The sequence below is a fragment of the Xyrauchen texanus genome, chromosome 17, assembly GCF_025860055.1.
Source record: "Xyrauchen texanus isolate HMW12.3.18 chromosome 17, RBS_HiC_50CHRs, whole genome shotgun sequence".
Classification (NCBI taxonomy): domain Eukaryota; kingdom Metazoa; phylum Chordata; class Actinopteri; order Cypriniformes; family Catostomidae; genus Xyrauchen; species Xyrauchen texanus.
The window spans coordinates 3,825,105-3,844,389 of NC_068292.1; the positions used below are offsets into that span (position 1 = coordinate 3,825,105).

The following is a 19,285-nucleotide window of genomic DNA, read 5'->3' on the forward strand; positions in this document are numbered from 1 at the left end:
ATTATTTAAAAATAAATTTGAGGGTCAGATCTTGTAACAATAGCTCCTTAAACGGATAGTTCATGAAAAATTTACATTCTGTCATCATTTATTCACTCTCATGCCATCCCAGATGTGTATGACTTTCTTTCTTCAGAAAACACAAACAAAGATTTTTAGCTCTTTTGGTCCATACAATACAAGTGAATGGTGACCAGATATTTGAAGCTCAAAAAAGCACATACAGGCAACATAAAAGTTATCCATAAGAATTTGACCAACCCTGACCAGTAGGTGGCGATATGCACGCGGAATATGAATCACCAAAAACAGAAGAATGTGGAAGTGAAAGTGAAAGTAGAAAAGATAGTTAAAAGGTTTCTCACCCACACCTATAATATCACTTCTGAAGACATGGATTTAACCACTGGAGTCTTATGGATTACTTTTATACTGCCTTTATGTGCTTTTTGGAGCTTCAAAGTTCTGGCCACCATTCACTTGCATTGTGAGGACCTACAGAGCTGAAATATTCTTCGAATAATCTTCATTTGTGTTCTGCTAAAGAAAGTAGGTCATACACATCTGGGATGGCAAGAGGATGAGTAAATTATGAGAGAATTTTATTTTGGAGTGAACTATTCCTTTAAGAATTGCATGTTTGCGCTTTTTGCAGTGAAAAATCCTCCCTACTTTTTAAAACAAAGTGACGGCCATGCTGAGGAGGTAACAAGAGGCAACAGACATCCCAGATGATGATCAAAAACATAAATACTGTTATTATGTCAACAAAATATTTCGTTTATGTTTTGTTTTGGGTAATGCCAGACGATCCTCAACAGATTGTACCCTTAAAAACTTGCCTAGACAGAACATCCTATCTCATTGTGTTCATATGGGATACTCTGCAATGATGAAAATGTTGACTTCTCTGAATTTGAATATATATATTCTCTATAAATTAACGGAGACAATTAGTAGCCTCACTGAACATTATAAGATTTATTTTCATATAAAATTCTGCAAATACAAGTGGTGGCTAATGATATTGCTACTGTTATGACACAGGCAGCTGATAAGGAATGAGAAAGTGGGTCCAGCTGTAGCATCTGTGCATAAAATTCTAGATGATAACCATTGTTGGAAGGTTGTGAAGTCAGTTGATCACAGGGCCGAATTATACTCCAACCTGTGGAACCTGCTCTGCCTCCAGCTCCCTCACTGCACCTGCTTGATTTACTCCTCCATCTCTTAAGCTTCTCCTTAAAAAATAATTTGCAAAGCCTTTTATACCCAAACCCACACTCCAGTAATTTATCAGAGAGACAGCCCCTCAGAACCCCCCAACTGGCCTGCCCACTGCTGTAAACCAGATGTTATCACTAAATCAAAATCAACACAGACTCAATGCAGGGCATTCCATGAATTAAAGTACCATAAAATAATATTTGTCTCATCAACATTTGATGAAGTGCTCACAAATCTGATATAAAGTGTTTTGCAATCTTATATTAGTTTCTCAAAAGAAATGATAAACTTATTCTTTTAAAAACGTGATTTCATAGAGTACTTTTATAAATATTTTAAAGCATTAAATGCATTTTTACTTATACATGTAGCCAGTAATAGAAATGATATATCAAATATTAAATAAACAATATTATAACATATAAATATTATATTATAATAAACATTATAATATATAAATAAATGTGTTCATATCTACAAAAATTGTTTATATAAAAACAATCATACATTAAAAATTATCCATGTAAAAAAAAAAAACATTATTTTCCATTACAACACAATAATTTATATGTTCACATCACTTATTAACCTCAAGAAAATAGTCATGTTAAATAATATATTGAACAGGAACTGATATTGTGTTTTGCAACACACTGTATGTATATATATATATATATGATAAATCACATTTGTATAAAAAACCTTTATTTTAATTAAAACTGGATAATTTAAATGACAGGAGAGCAATAACCTTGATAACAGCAGCTATTTTGCTTTGAAACGCTCAACCCTGTCACACTCCAATCATCACAATGCAACTTTCTTTGTCAAATATAATGTTAAAAATCGAACAGAAATCTACTTCAAATGTGAAAAATGAGTAGTGGAGGAGAAACAGGACAGACAGCGAGGTTGACTGATTCTTGGGTGGCGTGTCAACATGACCTGGAGAGGGCAGGTCACAGTGATGATGTGAGAAATGAACATTTTACTTGAAGCACACTCTGAGAGTGACAGCGTACTGTCCGAGACGCTGGGTAAATATATCTCAACTGGGAGTGTACACAGAGCTCGACTGAGAGAGATAAAGAGAAAGTCTAGAATCAACTGCACCCTAAAAGGTCAAAAGCCAAAGGTGACAACTCTTGGCAACCCGACAACGCCGGTATGCAGAGGTCAGCACTATCCTAATGAGCTCAAGATAATATAAATCACCATATGGCCTGCTCATATCAAGATGGAAGGTATAGATGCAATGGGAGTTCAGTTCTCATTTATAGAACGAGCTTCTCCATACAGGTCAGAATGTGAACTGACCTGCAGATCATTACACTACTTTGACAGCAGCGCCACCTTGTGCTCAACATCACCAGCACTGACAATCACAAACATACAGTGGAGACATTTGGACACCAAGGCACACAGTCCTTCTCAGTTCCACTTTATACTCCATCCTATCCCATTGAAGACGTGTGGTATAAAAACTTTCTCCCAAGAGATGGCATGACATGACAGAACACAACGTTTCTGATGTTGGGATGAACAGGATTCTCCAGTGCTTCTCACGCTTATCAACGCAAATAGAATGATCAAAGCTTCCCACTTTTTTTCCTTTGACGTCAAAGGCTGTGTTCACTGAAACTCTACACTCTTTAGTGCACAAAGTATTGTACAGCTCATACTACTTTAACTATGGGTTTACTTGCAGCAAGGATAAACATAGTTTCTAACGATGACAATCACCACATTTACACGTTCTTAAAAACGTTTTTTTTTTCCAAAAAGCGGCGCTCTGATAGGCTACATCATGTCAACGAGAATGCCGTTTTCTTACACTGTTTAAAGGAACAAGTGAAAGCAGTTTAACACACCAGGAGCCTGTACCATGAAGCCAGCTTCAGAGGGAAAACGTTCAGTTAAGTTTGTGTTAACGTTGGGTTTTAGGTACCATGAAGGTTGGACGGCTTTTAGCTGCGTTCATCGCCATAGTAACTTACACTACACAGCCAGGGACGTAGCAAAGAATTCTGGGCTATATATTGCTCTGGACCCTTTTCCTCTTAAAATAATACAGTTTCAAATTCGTTATGGGACCCCTGGACCTTTGGGCCCCTGGATTCGTTACCAACTTTCACCCCACTAGCTACGGCCCTGTACACGGCTAACCTGCTCCGTAGCAAGTTTTGTTCTAGATAACAGATTGCTAACAGACACTGAACCAATCCAAGTAGGTATAGCTGCATGCTGGAGACCTCCAAACAGGGGGTCACTTCCAATCTTTGAGCAGGGATCAGACAAACAATCGCACAAACAAACTTGTTAATCCTTTTATCTTTTTTCCTTTGATAATTGTTTTATCTTTTGTAATACTCCTGACACTTAATTCCCTTTCTTTTATCTTTTAGTGTAATTTATTTTTACTCTTTTTATAAGATGATCATTATATAATAATAATAATAATAAAACAACATAACAGCACTCAGTGAAAACAAAAAACCCTGAAGAAACGCTGAAGTCATAACTAATTAAATCAGAATTCTGATAAACATAAAAAGCCACCAAAACACATTTAACTGAATAATATTAGCTTTGATTTCATGATACAAACATTTCAGAATTGGTCAACAAATATCAATATAAAAATGCTTTTGTAAGGAGAACAAAATATCTTCTGCGCATGATGACTAAATAACTATAGTTTCATAACATGTTATGTACAATAGACAGAACTAATTGAAGTTTAAATCTACGCCCACCCCACTTGTTGCAAATGTTGTTTTAGTCATTTTTTTGGCAATTTTTTGGCCCAATTTAGTTCTTTAGAGGTGAAATCATCTCTGTACAAATGTACAAACTTAAAATGTGTGCACACAAAGCTCGCCAAACCTCTCCGTCACAGGTGTCACTGTATCCACTCAAAACATTCTTTAGTCAACAAAGCTGTTTGTTTTATACATATGTATGTGACAGGGCGGAGGGCAGGGCCGGTCGCGATTCTGCACACCCCGCCCCTTATCAGGCTAATTAAGCCTCCGAGAGGGATAAAGGCCAACTGCGGATGGTGGTGCGAGGAGAGAGAGATTGTTTACGGGCAGCTGTCCGTCAAGCGTAAAGGGATTTAGACTGGCAAGGAGGAGGCAAGAAACAGCGTGTATATAAATAATAGTTTAATGAAAAACTTAAGCAAAAGACACAAACACACACTGCCAATTTTTTCCCAGATTTGACGGTTCGGCAGGTGTAGCCTTATAATGACACACTAGACCAGGGCTACTCCACTTCGGAAAGGTCAGGGGTCGCTGGAACCCTGTACCCTTGCGGGCTGCACTCTTAATTTATTTATAATATAGAAAAAATATGTTAACTTTTTAAAGAATGTCAGTAAGTTAAAAAATCTTAATTGGATAGTTAAAAAAAAATCAGTTACTCACCTTCAAGTTTACGAATTTATCTGAAGCTCAACAGTAATGAGCTAACTTGTGTGGCAATACCAGAGTGTAGTTTACCTGTCGAGATACAACATGAATCTAATCGCAAGAATCAAATCCCAAAAATTCCTCCACTATGTCTCTTTGTCTCTAGCAAGTCTCTGAATTTTGCCGAAGCTAAGTTTCGTTTCCTCTGTAACACGTGTGCCATGGATGTTCATGTTCTCCCGTTGAACAGTTTACTACAAGAAGCCACGCCCCAAACTCATGCTATAGGTTGAGCTAAAAAGGGATGGGTGGAGCTGAGTGGGCCGCTCAAAATGTAAACATTATTTTGACTGCCTGGGAGGTTCAGTGTTTATACTTTTGGGGAAGGTAAACCCACAAATGGCTTACTTACACCGATCAGCCACAACATTAAAAGCACCTGCCTCATATTGTGTAGGTCCCTCTCGTGCCACCAAAACAGAAACAACCCACATCTTAGAATAGCATTCTGACACATTCTTCTCACAACAATTTCACCGAGCGGTTATCTGAGTTACTGTATACTTTGTCAATTCCAACCACTCTGGCCATTCTCTGTTGACCTCTCTCATCAACAAGGTGTTTCAGTCCACAGATCTGCTGCTCACTGGATATTTTGTTTTTGGCACCATTCGGTGTAAATTCTAGAGACTGTTGTGTGTGAAATCCCCAGGAGATCAACAGTTACAGAAATACTCAAACCAGCCCGTCTGGCACCAACAATCATGCCACGCTCCAAATCACGGAGATCACATTTTCCCCATTCTGATGGTTGATGTGAACATTAACTGAAGCTTCTGACCCATACCTGCATAATTTTATGCACTGCTGCCACATGATTGGCTGATTAGATAATCACATAGATGATTGGTGTAGAAATTTCACTGAAGGTGACAAAGAAGTCCCCCAACAAATAAAATGTTGGGGCAAAAAGTGGCATTTATTTTTCTTATTTGTACCATCAAATATATTTGTTTTTCTATTCTAGACCTAGTACACTATTTATCACATGCAATTATTTGATGTTCATTTTAATTTATAGGCAACCAATCCGTTTCTCTGAACACAATTTACTTCATATTGTCATTTTGTATGGTTAGAAAATAAAAATTCCTCTAAAAAACAACTCCAAGGGGGCAAATGTTGCCCCTTAATAGAAAAGTTCATTTGTGACACTAGTCTAAATGGCCTCTTTTAGAAATGTACTCAAGAAAATATAAATCTCCAGAATTTAATGCTTTGTGTTGTTTTGAAGAACGTCGGCTAAGTGTTTACATGCAGCGCGAAATCTGGGTAATGGGCAGAAATCTACGCATGTGGATCATTTTTCCTTTTAACTTAAACCTGAACTTAAAACGTAACTTATCCAAATGACCAATACAAGGCAAAAAGAACATGGCAACAAACATTTCATAAAGGCTAAAGTTACTCAGTCAACCCCTTACTGAAATTATGAAATATCTGGCCCGTTCTCATAATGCTATGAAGTGAACATCTCGAAATTCTCCATACCACACACTTAACAGCAACATACTGGACACATCACTATGAAAACATCTGACAAATGTAAAAAATATTTATTAGGCAACTTGCAAAACATATGGAAAAAATGACTATATGTAAGGAATAATTGACGACGGGCCGTTGAATTATTAGAAAAATAATGCACACCCGGGGTGGTAATGCGGTCACGATGCGAAGCAGCCGTTACACCTCGGGTGTGCATTATTTTTCTAATAATTCAACGGCCCGGAGTCAATAATTCCGCTTATACTACAGTTACCACACCTCGAAACATTGTTCAGATGATGTGATTCTAGACGTTTGTCAAGTTTTTGTCATTAAAACGCTCTTGTATGTAGGACTAATTTCTTACGCATCTAATCCCATGCCTCCGTTGCTAATTCCAAAACGCCATTTTAGAGTTAGTAACGGAGGTTTGACCCACTGACAGCAGACTAATACAGTTATTAGTGTAGTTATTAGAGAGACAGAGGTTGCAATAATGAGACAGAAAATCATGTGCGTCATATTATTTATTTATTAATTCATACGTTATAATTCATTCGTTAATTCGAACGAATTTATTTATTAAAATTAAACTGCATGTTAAACACATTGACAGCCCAAGCTGTTGTTTTTTTGGTGTTTTCTTCATGTTTTTCAGCCTCGAGTCGGTCTAGCTGTTCTTCGCTGATTGTTTTATGTCTTTTGTTGTTGCCGGCTGCCTTTGATGTCCTCTTCCGTTTATTTGTTTTTTCATCTGAGCTATCCAATACTGCGGTCGCCCAGTTGTTAAAATGTTTATGTTGACCATAAATATTAAAATTTACTTCGGAAATATCAAAATAGTCTGTCATTTTTTTCCTCTTGAAGTTGAAGTGGATTTGTCGCTGTCACTTCTTGTTATGAATTGTATCCTATTTTCCGTTATTACAGTTGACTACGCGAAGTGATATGGAACTGTAATGCGGTCAAGACCTGCCTGGAACTACTTTAGCCGTGGGTTTCCCTGAAAATAATTGCACACCTTAGAACGTTCTCAACCAATCAGAATCAAGCATTCAACAGCCCTGTAGTATAAACAGAAATAGTAGACGGTTTAGGCAAAACGTTGCAGGATTCATCAATAAAGACCCTGTTTGCAGGACATATGAACAGATCCAGTTCAAACAGCACAAACCAGCGTCTCACTTAATTCCACAGGCAGCCAAATGTGACCCAGCAACAGGGAACTCTGGTTCGTGTAGAGACTTAGCTCTTGGTACAGTCTGTATGCGCTGATGACGCACATATGCAATCAGTCTGATTCACTTCTGCAGTCCTCATCAGGATCCTGGTCTCCTCCTGCCTCTTCATCACTCTCTTTATCCCAGTCCTTCATGGAGGCGCCCATCATGAAGTCATCTCTCAGCACACTCCAGGCTGGATTCTCCACCTTCACTTCTGCTGTCTGCAGAGATCAACCAGCAGAAAAAGATCAAGGCACATAAATCACACACTGGACACAATGGGAGATGAAATTTAAAGAAATGTGCATACATTTTTTTTCTACTCTTAAAATTATTTCTCCCATTGCAGTTTAATATGCAGCGACAACAATAAGCAAGCAAGTTGTAGGTTGATTTCTCCAAAAGTGCAACAGCATGGCACGATTAAAACATTCCTCGATTTGTCTGAATGGTCCATCCAGCCCGAAATAGCAACACAGTGTGCTCTGTTTTTTATTGCACATTATGGCAAACGTAGGTCTGCATACAAGTGCTCAGTACTCATACTACAGAAATATTAGTAGTTTGCACGCATGCTTTTCCAAACATTGTTCATTTCATATAGAGGCAGCACAGCCACATATGTCTCAGGGTTCAATGTGTTCAGACCCAGATAACATCAAATCTATCAGAGTAAAATGTCTGAAATCATGTCAGTCAGCTTGAGTCTTTTCTTCTGTGAGTGATAGTAGACCTCCTCGGTCAGTAAGACATCACACTTTCTATTCCATTTCTGTAACTGCACAACGAGAAGATCCACCAGTGGGAAAGTGACTATACTGAATTGAAAAAATAATGCCAAGGACAAAGTGCTCAATGGTATGACTCTGTGAAGAGTTGTACGAGATCCCATATGACGACAAGCAGACCAAAAAAACATAACATTGATGTGACCATTTCACATTTGAGGGGCTTTTTGACTGGGACTTTGAGGCTGAAATTCAAATTGATCACATATCCCAACAGTAGCACTTCTGAACCCATTGTAACAATGTCAGCCTGCACTACATTACTGCTTGAACTTTTAGATGATGTACCAACAATAGTAGCTTGAAACAATGACTAAATGGATGCTTGGTTATTAATGAACATTATAAGACCAAAAGAACATGTAATAGAAGGTAAACAGGTTCAGGCTATGATTTCATGAAAACTACAATCAAGGAAGATATGCCAAATGAAAAGAAATTGGGAGCTCATGGTAAGATCATGTAATCGTACCGCTTTTCTTTCTTTCTTAATGGCAGGTGAGTCTGCTCCTCGTAGAACATCAATAAAGTCTTTCTTAGACAGAGGACAGAATTTTGGCTTTCTTTCTCTCTGAACCGCCGACATCCTTCATCTTTTGATCCACGTTCATCTGATGTTTCTTTACCGCGTTGAACAACTGCACTACACCCCAAACAGAACAACAGATGAATGAACAACAAGGATGTCCAGATGGAAAACAAATAATCAATTAAAACGCAGGACGCATTTGGATGACTAAATAGCTGAAAAACTTCAAGTCATCATTAGAAATGTTAAATGGATGTCGAAGAGCAACATCCACCAAACTAGGCACAGTTCTTCAGCCTGTTCTAACCTCAGCCAATCTATCTATCCATCAATCCATCCATCCCATCAAATTGTCTATCCATCCTAGTGCTGGGCAATATGGCAAAAAAATGTAATCTTGATTTTTTCAACTTTTAAATATACTCCAACATGATTCAAATTGTATGTTCTTTATTAGAATGCAAGGCAACCTGGAGAGATAAATCAAAGTTCCTTTTATTATAGGAAACAAAGGTGTGCAAGAAAAATTTACAAATGCACTACAGGGGGGGAAGTTGCCAACAGTGTATAAATGTACAATATAAGAAAATCTAATAAATCAGTTTGGGTAGCTCAGCGAGTAAAGACGCTGACTCCCACCCCTGGAGTCGTGAGTTCAAATCCAGGGAAACTGTTGAGTGGGAGAAATGTAACATTATTTAACATGCTATGTTGATGCTGTTTTCCAGTATTTTCCAAAAGATAATATTGACATGTTCTGTTTTGCAGTATTTGATTAAATATGTTCATAGGCATTTAAAGGATGTTTTCTGTAGGAGTTTGTGTTTCAAAAGTTTCATTTTTAATGCAAATATTGGCCCCAAATATCAGTCATCAGTCTTCTTGTTCACTAATAATTGCTATCGGCCCTGAAAAAACAACATTGGTCAACCCCAACAGCATATGGTGCGTTCAGACCAGAGGCGTCGGGAGTGTCAATTCGACCGGAAGTCATTCATTGTCTATGCCAGCCAGCATCGCTCGGCGGCGAAAAGTGGAGTGTCCGGGGCTGGCGCGTCTTGGGGCGTCAGAGGAAAGATCAAGTGCAGGTAACATTATGGTAATGAGCAGTGTAAACTTTGGTTCCCACCAAACAAGCTTGTAATTACAAATGTTTTTTATTTTTGTAACAAACAACAATCATTTTAATTACTTTCTGCCATCAATTGATTTCTTTCACATTTAAAACATTTAATGCGCATATACGCTACTTGATAGGTCGGCAAAAAGATACCGGTCGACATGTCACAAAACCAAGCATTCCGAACGAACGTTGCCGCCTATTTCAACTACGTCAGAGCATCCACGAATCTTCGATAGCGTTGTTGGCAGGGCAGCCAGAGTGAATTTCGATGCTCTCGCCTCCTCTGGTCTGAACACACGGATAGTGTCAGATCATGGTGGTCTACTGAATCTTCCACAACATATCGCTCAGAATCGCTGAGCATTGATGGGAGAAAGATTGGAATTGTGCGTGCAAATTGCATTTGGCAACGTTTGATTGTGCCGTATGCCTGATCTGCATAATTCCTTTATTGAATTTTGTGTTAAAAAGATGCCTGCAACAACCTGTGCTTTTACCAGCTGCTTTAACACCACACCCATAGAGAAGTACACAAATGACTACTTGTCCGAATGATATTTCACCTTGTTGCAGTTCTCTGTAGATTCCTCTCATGGTCTCGGCCTCTAACCACATCAGGCTTCTCCCGGCACGTTCTCCCACAGTCACTTCTTATCAGTCTATCAAAAGACAAGCTCTTAAAATGTGTGACTTGACATGCATCTAGTGGTTGGCCTTTTAATGCCTCTTATGAGATTATTATTGCAAGTTCAAGACAAATACAAAGTAGAATTGATCAGATGGCCACTCAATACCTGTTTCTTTTTTTCAAGCCACTCTTTCTTGTTCTTGTCTTTGATCTTGTTCATTTCTTTATTTTTCAGGAGGATGCTTGGTTTGCTTTCAGTGATCTTCCCCAAGATTTTGGCCATGGTTTCAGCCCATCCAGCATTGGGATTGTCGTTTTCCTCTGCATCTCCATTCTGCTCTTCTTCCTTATCTCCATCACTCCCTGCGGTCTCCTCGTGCTCACTGACACCATCATCAGAATATTCATAGTCTTCATCTGAACATACACAAATAAAACTTTTTTGAACTATTATGGTGAATTTTTTCAAGCAGGTGGCCTTAAAAACAAACATTCTTGGAATAAAAATCCCAAACTTTAATTCTGATAATTCCATTGTTGAAGTTGGATCACTGTATCTTAGTCCAAATAAATTTCAGCTTTTGTAACACCTAAACTTTATAAGAATACCAATCAGTTTGCCTTCCTAATGAAGAATAGATTCGCAACAAATCAACGAAGCTTGGAAAGATGATGTGCATTTACAACTGGCATCGATATTTCAAAACAAACATATATTTTTATTCCATCCGCCATTGAACCGTGCTGCAATTTTGTAAAACTTACCATCCTACTGTAACAATTAAAGCAATATAAATGTTATTTTCCCTGTTGATTCGGGCAACTCCGTCAGTAACCGAACGCGCGTGAAAGCCGTTTGATTAACCATCAGCAATACATATCGTTGCAATGTATGTTAACTTAATTCTACTGTGACATTTCTCACCATTTTCATCTTTAACCTCAACATGTGGCTTCTCGAAGAGCGTCTTCTTCTTCTTCTTCTTCTTTCGTTTATTGGCGCGTTGCATTCTTAGTGCATATCGCCACCTACCTTTGCTGTTATGCAGTCATGATTTCTTTTAATCAGGTTTTCCTTATTATTATTATTATTTCCTTTGATTCTTTCTCACATAATCATCCTTATTTATTTGATGCTCCATCTCATTCCATCTCCCATAGTCCGCTTGGCGCTGCGTGTTCAGCTCCTCCAAACTGGACTATAAAATCTGGGACAAAACAGACCATCCTTATTCTAAACTAAATCCTTTCACTTAATCCAGTATTATATATGTATTTCATTAATATTCTATATCCTTCTCTATCCTTATTAAACTCATAACCTAACAAATATGATAAATCCCTATTAACCTTCCCTCTTTCATTTAAATATGATATCAATTCCTTCCTTTCCTCCTCATACCTTTTACAATCATATATCACATGCTCCACTGACTCTTTCTCCCCACAATTCTCACATAAGCCTGACTCATGAACTCCAATTATAAAGAGCGTATGCATTCAATCTTGAATGACCAAGTCTCATCCTAGTCATAATGACCTCTTCTTTCCTATTTCTACCATTTATGCTTTTCTTAGTATCTACCATTTTTTAATATTATATAAGTATCGTCCCTTAATATCTGTATTCCACTTTTCCTGCCACTCTTTAATAATATTTTCCTTAATAATAGATTTAACTTCACTTTTACTTAATGGAACATTAAAATCTATTTCTTCCCTTTTAAAGCATTTTTTGCTAACTCATCAGCATACTCATTACCAGCTACTCCTACATGCTGGCACCCAACAGAATCCAACTTCTACTCCTTTCCTTTGTATTCGCCATATTAATGAAAATATTTCAGCACATCAAATCTTCTCTAGAAGTACAATTAGTAAGTAGTGATGTTAAGACAGAAGCAGAATCAGAGCATATCACTATTCTGTCAGGCCTAACCTCCTCTACCCATGTTAGTCCTATTATAATAGCGACCATTTCAACAGCATAAATTGACAATCTAGAAGTTAATCGTTTAGATATTGATATTCTGAACTCTGGAATATACACTCCTATTCCTGTAATCCCTGTTCTTGGATCTTTAGATCCATCAGTATAAATGTTCATACTTGCATAAAATCTTTCCTTTATGTACTTATTAACTTGAGACTTAATTATACCCATTTCCTCCCATTCCCATTTCTTATCTAATATTCCTAAATCAATTTTAACCTCAGGAATAATCCAGTTCGAACCTCTCCCCATACAGGTGACACACTACACTCAATATTTGCAATCTGATATTTCTCTGTTAACTGATTTATCTTCCATCCATATCCTCTCTCAATTCTACTTAAATATTCCCAACAATTATTTAAAACATCTTTAGCTATATTTCCTCCAGTGTAACTCATTAAAGATGTCCATAATACCAAAGACAGTTTCTCTCTCCTTAAATTCAATGGCATTTCATTCGCTTCTACTAATAATGCATTGACTGGAGTAGTTTTAATTGCTCCTAAACATATTCTAAGGGCTCTATATTGAATTCTATCTAGACTTTTTAATAGTGATTCTGAAGCTGCCCCATAAATTATGCATCCATAATCAATAGAAGATCTGATCAAGGCTTGATATATTGTTAGCATTGAGTCTCTTTCTGCTCCCCATTCTTTCCCAGCTATTGCCCTCATCACATTTAAAATCCTCCTGCATTTTTATCAACTTCCTCAATATGTTTTTTCCAAGTGTATCTCCCATCTAACCACATTCCTAAATATTTAAATGTTTTAACTTGTTCTAAAGGTTTCCCATACAATAGTAATTCATTATCCTTAAAATCTTTTTTTCTACTGAATATCATATAACATGATTTACTAGTTGACATTTTAAAACTCCATTCTATACTCCATTCTTCCACCTTTTTAATAGCTGTTTGCATACCTGACATCACTTGTTTGAAATTTCTTCCTCTCTTCCAAATAGCCCCATCATCAGCATACAGTGCACATCCCACACCATATCCTAAATTGTCAAAAATATCATTAATCATGATATTAAAAAGAATTGGACTTACAACACTCCCTTGAGGAATACCATTTTCTGCTTTATAAATTAAAGATTGACACCCTCCCACTTGAACTACAAATGTTCTTTCAAACAGAAATTGAGATAACCAATTATACATATTCCCATCTATTCCTATCCTTGAAGCTTTAATTAACAACCCTTCTCTCCATACCGTGTCATACGCTTTTTCTATATCAAAATACACTACTGCCATAATCTCTTTCATAGCTATTGTCTTCTCTACTTCATTACTGACCTTGATTAATGCATCCATGGTTGATCTTTTACCTCTAAATCCACATTGATACTTACTTAATTTACCCTTTTCTCTAGATCATATGTTAGTCTATGAACTATAATCTTTTCCATTAATTTACATAAATTTGAAGTCAGAGCAATTGGACTGATAACTTCCTGGGTTAGCTGAGATTTTTCCTGGCTTTAAAATTGGAATTACTACAGCTTTCTTCCATATTTTTGGAATAATTCCTTCCATCCATATTTTATTATATAGCTCAAGAATCTTTAATAATATATTATCTGACAGATGCTTTATCATATTATAGCTTACTCTATCAACCCCAGGAGTAGTATTGACACATTTATGTAAAGCTACTTTCAATTCTGTAAGTGAAAACTCTACATCCATACAGCTTTTATTGCTATTTCTTTTCTTCATTATATCAGGATTTTTGTCTAAAATTTCCTTTCTCCTTATCTCATATTCTTCTCCCAAATCTATTCTATGTGCACTTTCTAATACCTTACCTAACATGTTTGCTTTATCTATATCTATTACTGCAACTTTGCCTTCTTCAATTAAAACTGGTATTAGAGTAGACTTCCTTCCTTTCCCACTCATATTCCTTAACATATTCCATATTTTATCCAAAGGAGTATCTTTTCCTATGGTAGAACAAAATTCTCTCCATCCTTCTTTCTTCGCATTCTTAATTATTCTTCTTGTTTTAGCTCTTGCTTTCTTATATTCCAACAAATTACTCATATTCATATTTTCCCTGAGATGTTTAAATGCCTTATTTCTTTCTTTAATTGCATTACTGCACTCTTCCTTCCACCATGGAATATTTTTGTTTTTCTGACCTGTCCTTCTTTGAGGTATATATAATGTTGCAGCTTCCATTATTATATTTGTAATTGAATCACAAAATGTTTCTACTGAATCTTTTACCACTAAATCTTTATTTTCTTCACAATGCTTACTAAAAGAATTCCAATCTGCCTTCTCATACAACCATTTCTTTTGTAGAACACATTCTGGATTATTATCAATATTTATTTTACAAATAATTGGAAAATGATCACTTCCAATTGTGTTCTCGCTATTTACTTTCCATTCACATAGGTCAGCCATACCATTTGATATTAGTGTTAGATCTATACTTGAAACCGTATTTTCTGCTACATTATACCTAGTACCTTCTCCTGTATTTAAACATACTAGTGATCTGTCATCCATGAGCTGTTCTATTACTTCCCCATTATAATCTATATTTGAGCTCCCCATAGACAATTATGAGCATTGAAATCACCACACCATAATTCCTTTGTCTCTTTCTTAATCTTATCAAACAACTTAATAGAAATCTTCTTACATGGATTATAAAAATTATATATTACAACTGATTCTTCTCTAAAATATATTTCAACCACAACACATTCCATATCCTTGACCTCACTTAATTCCCTATAAATAGTTCCTTCTTTTATAAATGTTACCACCCCTCCCCTTGTTTCCCAACTCTATCCTTTCGAACAGACTTATATCCTGGTAGTACAAATTGCAGATTTGGCTTAAGCCAAGACTCTTGAACACAAATTACACTTGGTTTATGATCCATATCCAAAACAGTTTTTTTAGTTCTTGACCATTTGCTACAAGGCTCCTTGCGTTCCATTGCATTACATGAATCACCATTTAACTACTCAGATACCTGTGAAACTACTACTGCTGCTTCTCTAGTTAGAATTTCATGAATTGCGTTCACTGAAATCCCAGAGATCCCTAGGAATTCTGATGCAGCTTCTAGAATTGTTTTAATCTTGGCCGATCTGCTTGGCAACATAGCAGTGACATTAATTACCTTAACAATAAAGGCTAGAAAGTTCTCTTTAGTCATTATTAAAGTACTATCTTTTATATCACACTGTTGTTCTGATTCTTTAGCTTTCTCCATTCTTAGGTCCCTTGGGTCTTGATTGAAATTATCCCTCTTCTCTTCCCTCCTGACCTCCTTACTTTTACAGATCTTCACTGCTTCCGCATAAGTGACTTTATGCTCAGACTTGTATTTTTGTACTTCTCTTGCTTTAACTTGTACCTCACATCCTCCATATGCTGCACTGTGAGCACCTCCACAGTTGCAGCATTTTAATCCATTCACCTCTGTGCATTTATCATATTCATGCTCACCTCCACATTTTACACATCTTACCTTCCCCGACACACTGCAGCCACATGTCCTATTCGTTGACATTTAAAACATCTCAATGGCATTGGGACATACACTCTTACTGGGTAACTTATATATCCCATTTGAACCTTTTCAGGCATTTTCCTTCAAATGTCAACAAGACACTTAAACTTTCTTGTCGTTGTCCTTCCTTTGTTTTATACAGTCTTCTCACATTAATAACCTTACCTCCTCTTAAATTCTCATACATTTCGTCAGTGGATATATATGTTGGAATTCCATATATAACCCCTTTTTCCACCTTTTCTACTCCAATCTCTTTGGTTGTGACCTTTTCTCCATTCATTTCTTTAATCTTGAGAAGTTTGTTTTTTTCCCAATATCTTTCACTATGATCAAAACTCTCCCAAGTCCCAAACATTTAGCCAAAACAACTGACCCAATGATTTTATCGATTGCCTTGGATAGTCTTATTGGATGCAAATGTATTCCTGTACTCTTTTCAAATGTCAACATAACTTTGAATCCAGACTCCTTAACATTTTGTACAGTTTGCTCTCTTACAATTTCTTGATTTTCTTTTGTCTTTTTTTTACTTTATCCTGCATTAGTTCCGTCATATCTTCGCTATCCTCTTGATCCTTGAATTTCTTACGTTTTGAATTTTTTTTCTTTTGGCTTTTTCCCAATACCTCCGTAAATCCTTCCCTATCCTCTATTATCGATTCTTCAGAATCTTCCTCCATGACTGCACAACAGCCGTCTAAAACTATCCGAAATACCTTTTTGGTGTTTTATGGCGGTTTAACAAACTTATCTTGATGGCAAACAAACGATCTCTCGTCTCCAGTCCGGTGCCTTGAACCGACCAACTCGCCTCCAGCCTGACTCGAAGAGCGTCGCCATATTTTCTGATATTTACGAGCAACATTTAAAGAGTCCGTGTGAAGGTAGAGGTGCTCAAGAAAGGTTCCGCATGGGTTTAATTCGGTACTCCACAATACAAAGCAGCTTTACAAAGAACTGTCTTAGTGCTTTACAATCCATCGCCAAACAAGCTAAAGAAAAAATATATATGGGGTGCGGAAAAATTATTTTATAAATTGACTCCCAGCCCAGCCTAAAGTCAGCGTTCCCAACCAGGGTTTCCGCTGTGATATGATGGGCCACTTATTTCTTTTCGATACGATACCAATACTTTCAAGTCCAAAATCGTCAATACCACCAACACCGATACCTCTATTCATTATTTTTTTCTTTCTTTGCAATTTCTTGGGATAAAATTGGTCATTTAAAATTTATTTTTAATTCAAGTCATTTTATTTTACATTTGTGAGCCTAAACAGAAAATTATTAGACTTCTGTTTTTTTTAACCCTTACAAAATGTAACCACAGTTTCACTACAGTAACTATAGTTTAACCATGGGATTGAGTTAAACCATATTTACCACACAGTTAAAATGGAAGCCCAGGAGGGCCATTTAAAAGAAATGAAGGAATAAATGATCAATCTATTAATTTGAAAATAAAATAATATGAATGAATAAATAAACCAATTTATTAGTGTACAAATAAATAGACATATTTAAATGTGTTTATTTAATTCATGTTTTAAAATGTCATTTTTAAATGCACCATTTAATTGCCTTTTTAAAAAGCAACTTCATCCAGTTGCTGGATGTTTGACGTTTCCTTTTCTTTTTCCATTCATACCTGCTGAAGCCCAGGAGTGCCAATTAAAAAAGAATGAAGGAATAAATGATCAATCTATTAATTTGAAAATAAAATAATACGAAGGAATAAATAAACCAATTTATTAGTGTACAAGTAAATAGACATATTTAAATGTGTTTATTTAATTCATGTTTTAAAATGTCATTATATTTAACAATAAAATTGTGAATTAATAAATCATATAGTGAGTCTTTTAAATGCACTTTTAAAAGCATCTTTTAAATTGCATTTTAAAAGGGTATTTGGCAATTGCTTGTCTTCATTATTTTGCCTATTTCTTTTTCTTTCTCCAATTGAGAATTGAGTAAAAAAAATTCCACTGGACTGTTGACTCGTGGGAGCAACCAATGAACTTTTGACTCAGTTATAAGACACACCCTCTCTCCCACGTGCCACTCGAAGAGGATTTAAGTCAGCCTGTCATTGGACAACGGCACAAGTATAAGCAGTTTACGTGATATTACTGGATCTGTCATATCAGAAGTTGGATGGGAGCATGGGACCTGTAATCGTGAACCTATCAACAGAAACAGCCTTCCGTCCCATGCCCCGAACTGAAACATGCACCCTACTTCAACGCTTGAGGTACCGAGTTGATGAAGAATACCGCCAGAGCCTGTACTAAAGCTTTCTCTGCACTGGCTGACCTTACTGCTATTCACCTGTTTCATTACTGACTGCTCTTTTTTGTGAATATTTGTGAACAATGCCCATATACTGTACTCAGGAAAATAGCAAATTGCGCCAAATTTGCACCAATTCATTAACATACAATACACCCACAGTTGGCACACATACACCCACAGATAGTGCAAACACTCTCACCACTGACACATAAAAAATTAACTTAGAATTAGCAACCTCACGATAATTGAATAAGCCATTGTAAAAACAGAAACCAGTGTTTGGAATTTACATTTTAGAAGGCACAATGGCTAATTTAATGGCTAGTTTTTTTTTGCATTATTTTCGTTTTCTGTGTTTAAAATCAACATCAAGTCAACATCACAGGATGTGACGTTTTCACATACTATAGTGCATCATTGCATCAACAGTGTCTCATAATTATTTATGAGACTTCTAGGCCTTTTCCTATAATAAGTCACTATCTCGTGATTATTCAAGACACCACATGATATTAGACAAGCGCTTCAAACTCTCAAGTTCTTCATGGCAGTTATTAATACACAGACCCAGGCAGTCGGATCATAGGATGCAACTTCCCTGCAAAGCATTCAAATCCAACAGAACAGCTCCTCCATCCAAACAGTCTCATTATTCAACAGAAGCTGCCACAGCAGCTCTTTGTTTTTAGCAGTATTGACGGCTACCATGTTAAGTATTTTATATATATATATATATATATATATATATATATATATATATATATATATATATATATATATATATATATATTTTTTTTTTTTTTTACCCTGTCTTTTTTTCTATGTTCCATTCAATGAAGCAGTTTATAGCGTGAAGTTGCTGCTGCAAACTGGCTGCTCCTGCACTTTAAAAATTTGAAACAGCTCTCTATGATTGCTCATATGTTCTCTTATCTAAACTTTCCACCCAGAAAGCAGT

The 19,285-nt window shown here is 36.4% G+C and overlaps 1 protein-coding gene across 1 annotated transcript; it reads right to left on the reverse strand.

Moving 5' to 3' along the window:
• Window positions 1-1,803: 1,803 nt before the first annotated feature.
• rrp15 (ribosomal RNA processing 15 homolog) lies at window positions 1,804-13,777 on the reverse strand. The gene is given in 6 exon segments (XM_052146765.1): window positions 1,804-7,635; window positions 8,675-8,744; window positions 8,746-8,854; window positions 10,419-10,489; window positions 10,617-10,899; window positions 13,406-13,777. Coding segments are annotated over 6 exon segments (1,038 nt in total). The 5' UTR covers window positions 13,758-13,777; the 3' UTR covers window positions 1,804-7,482.
• Between the last annotated feature and the right edge of the window lie 5,508 nt (window positions 13,778-19,285).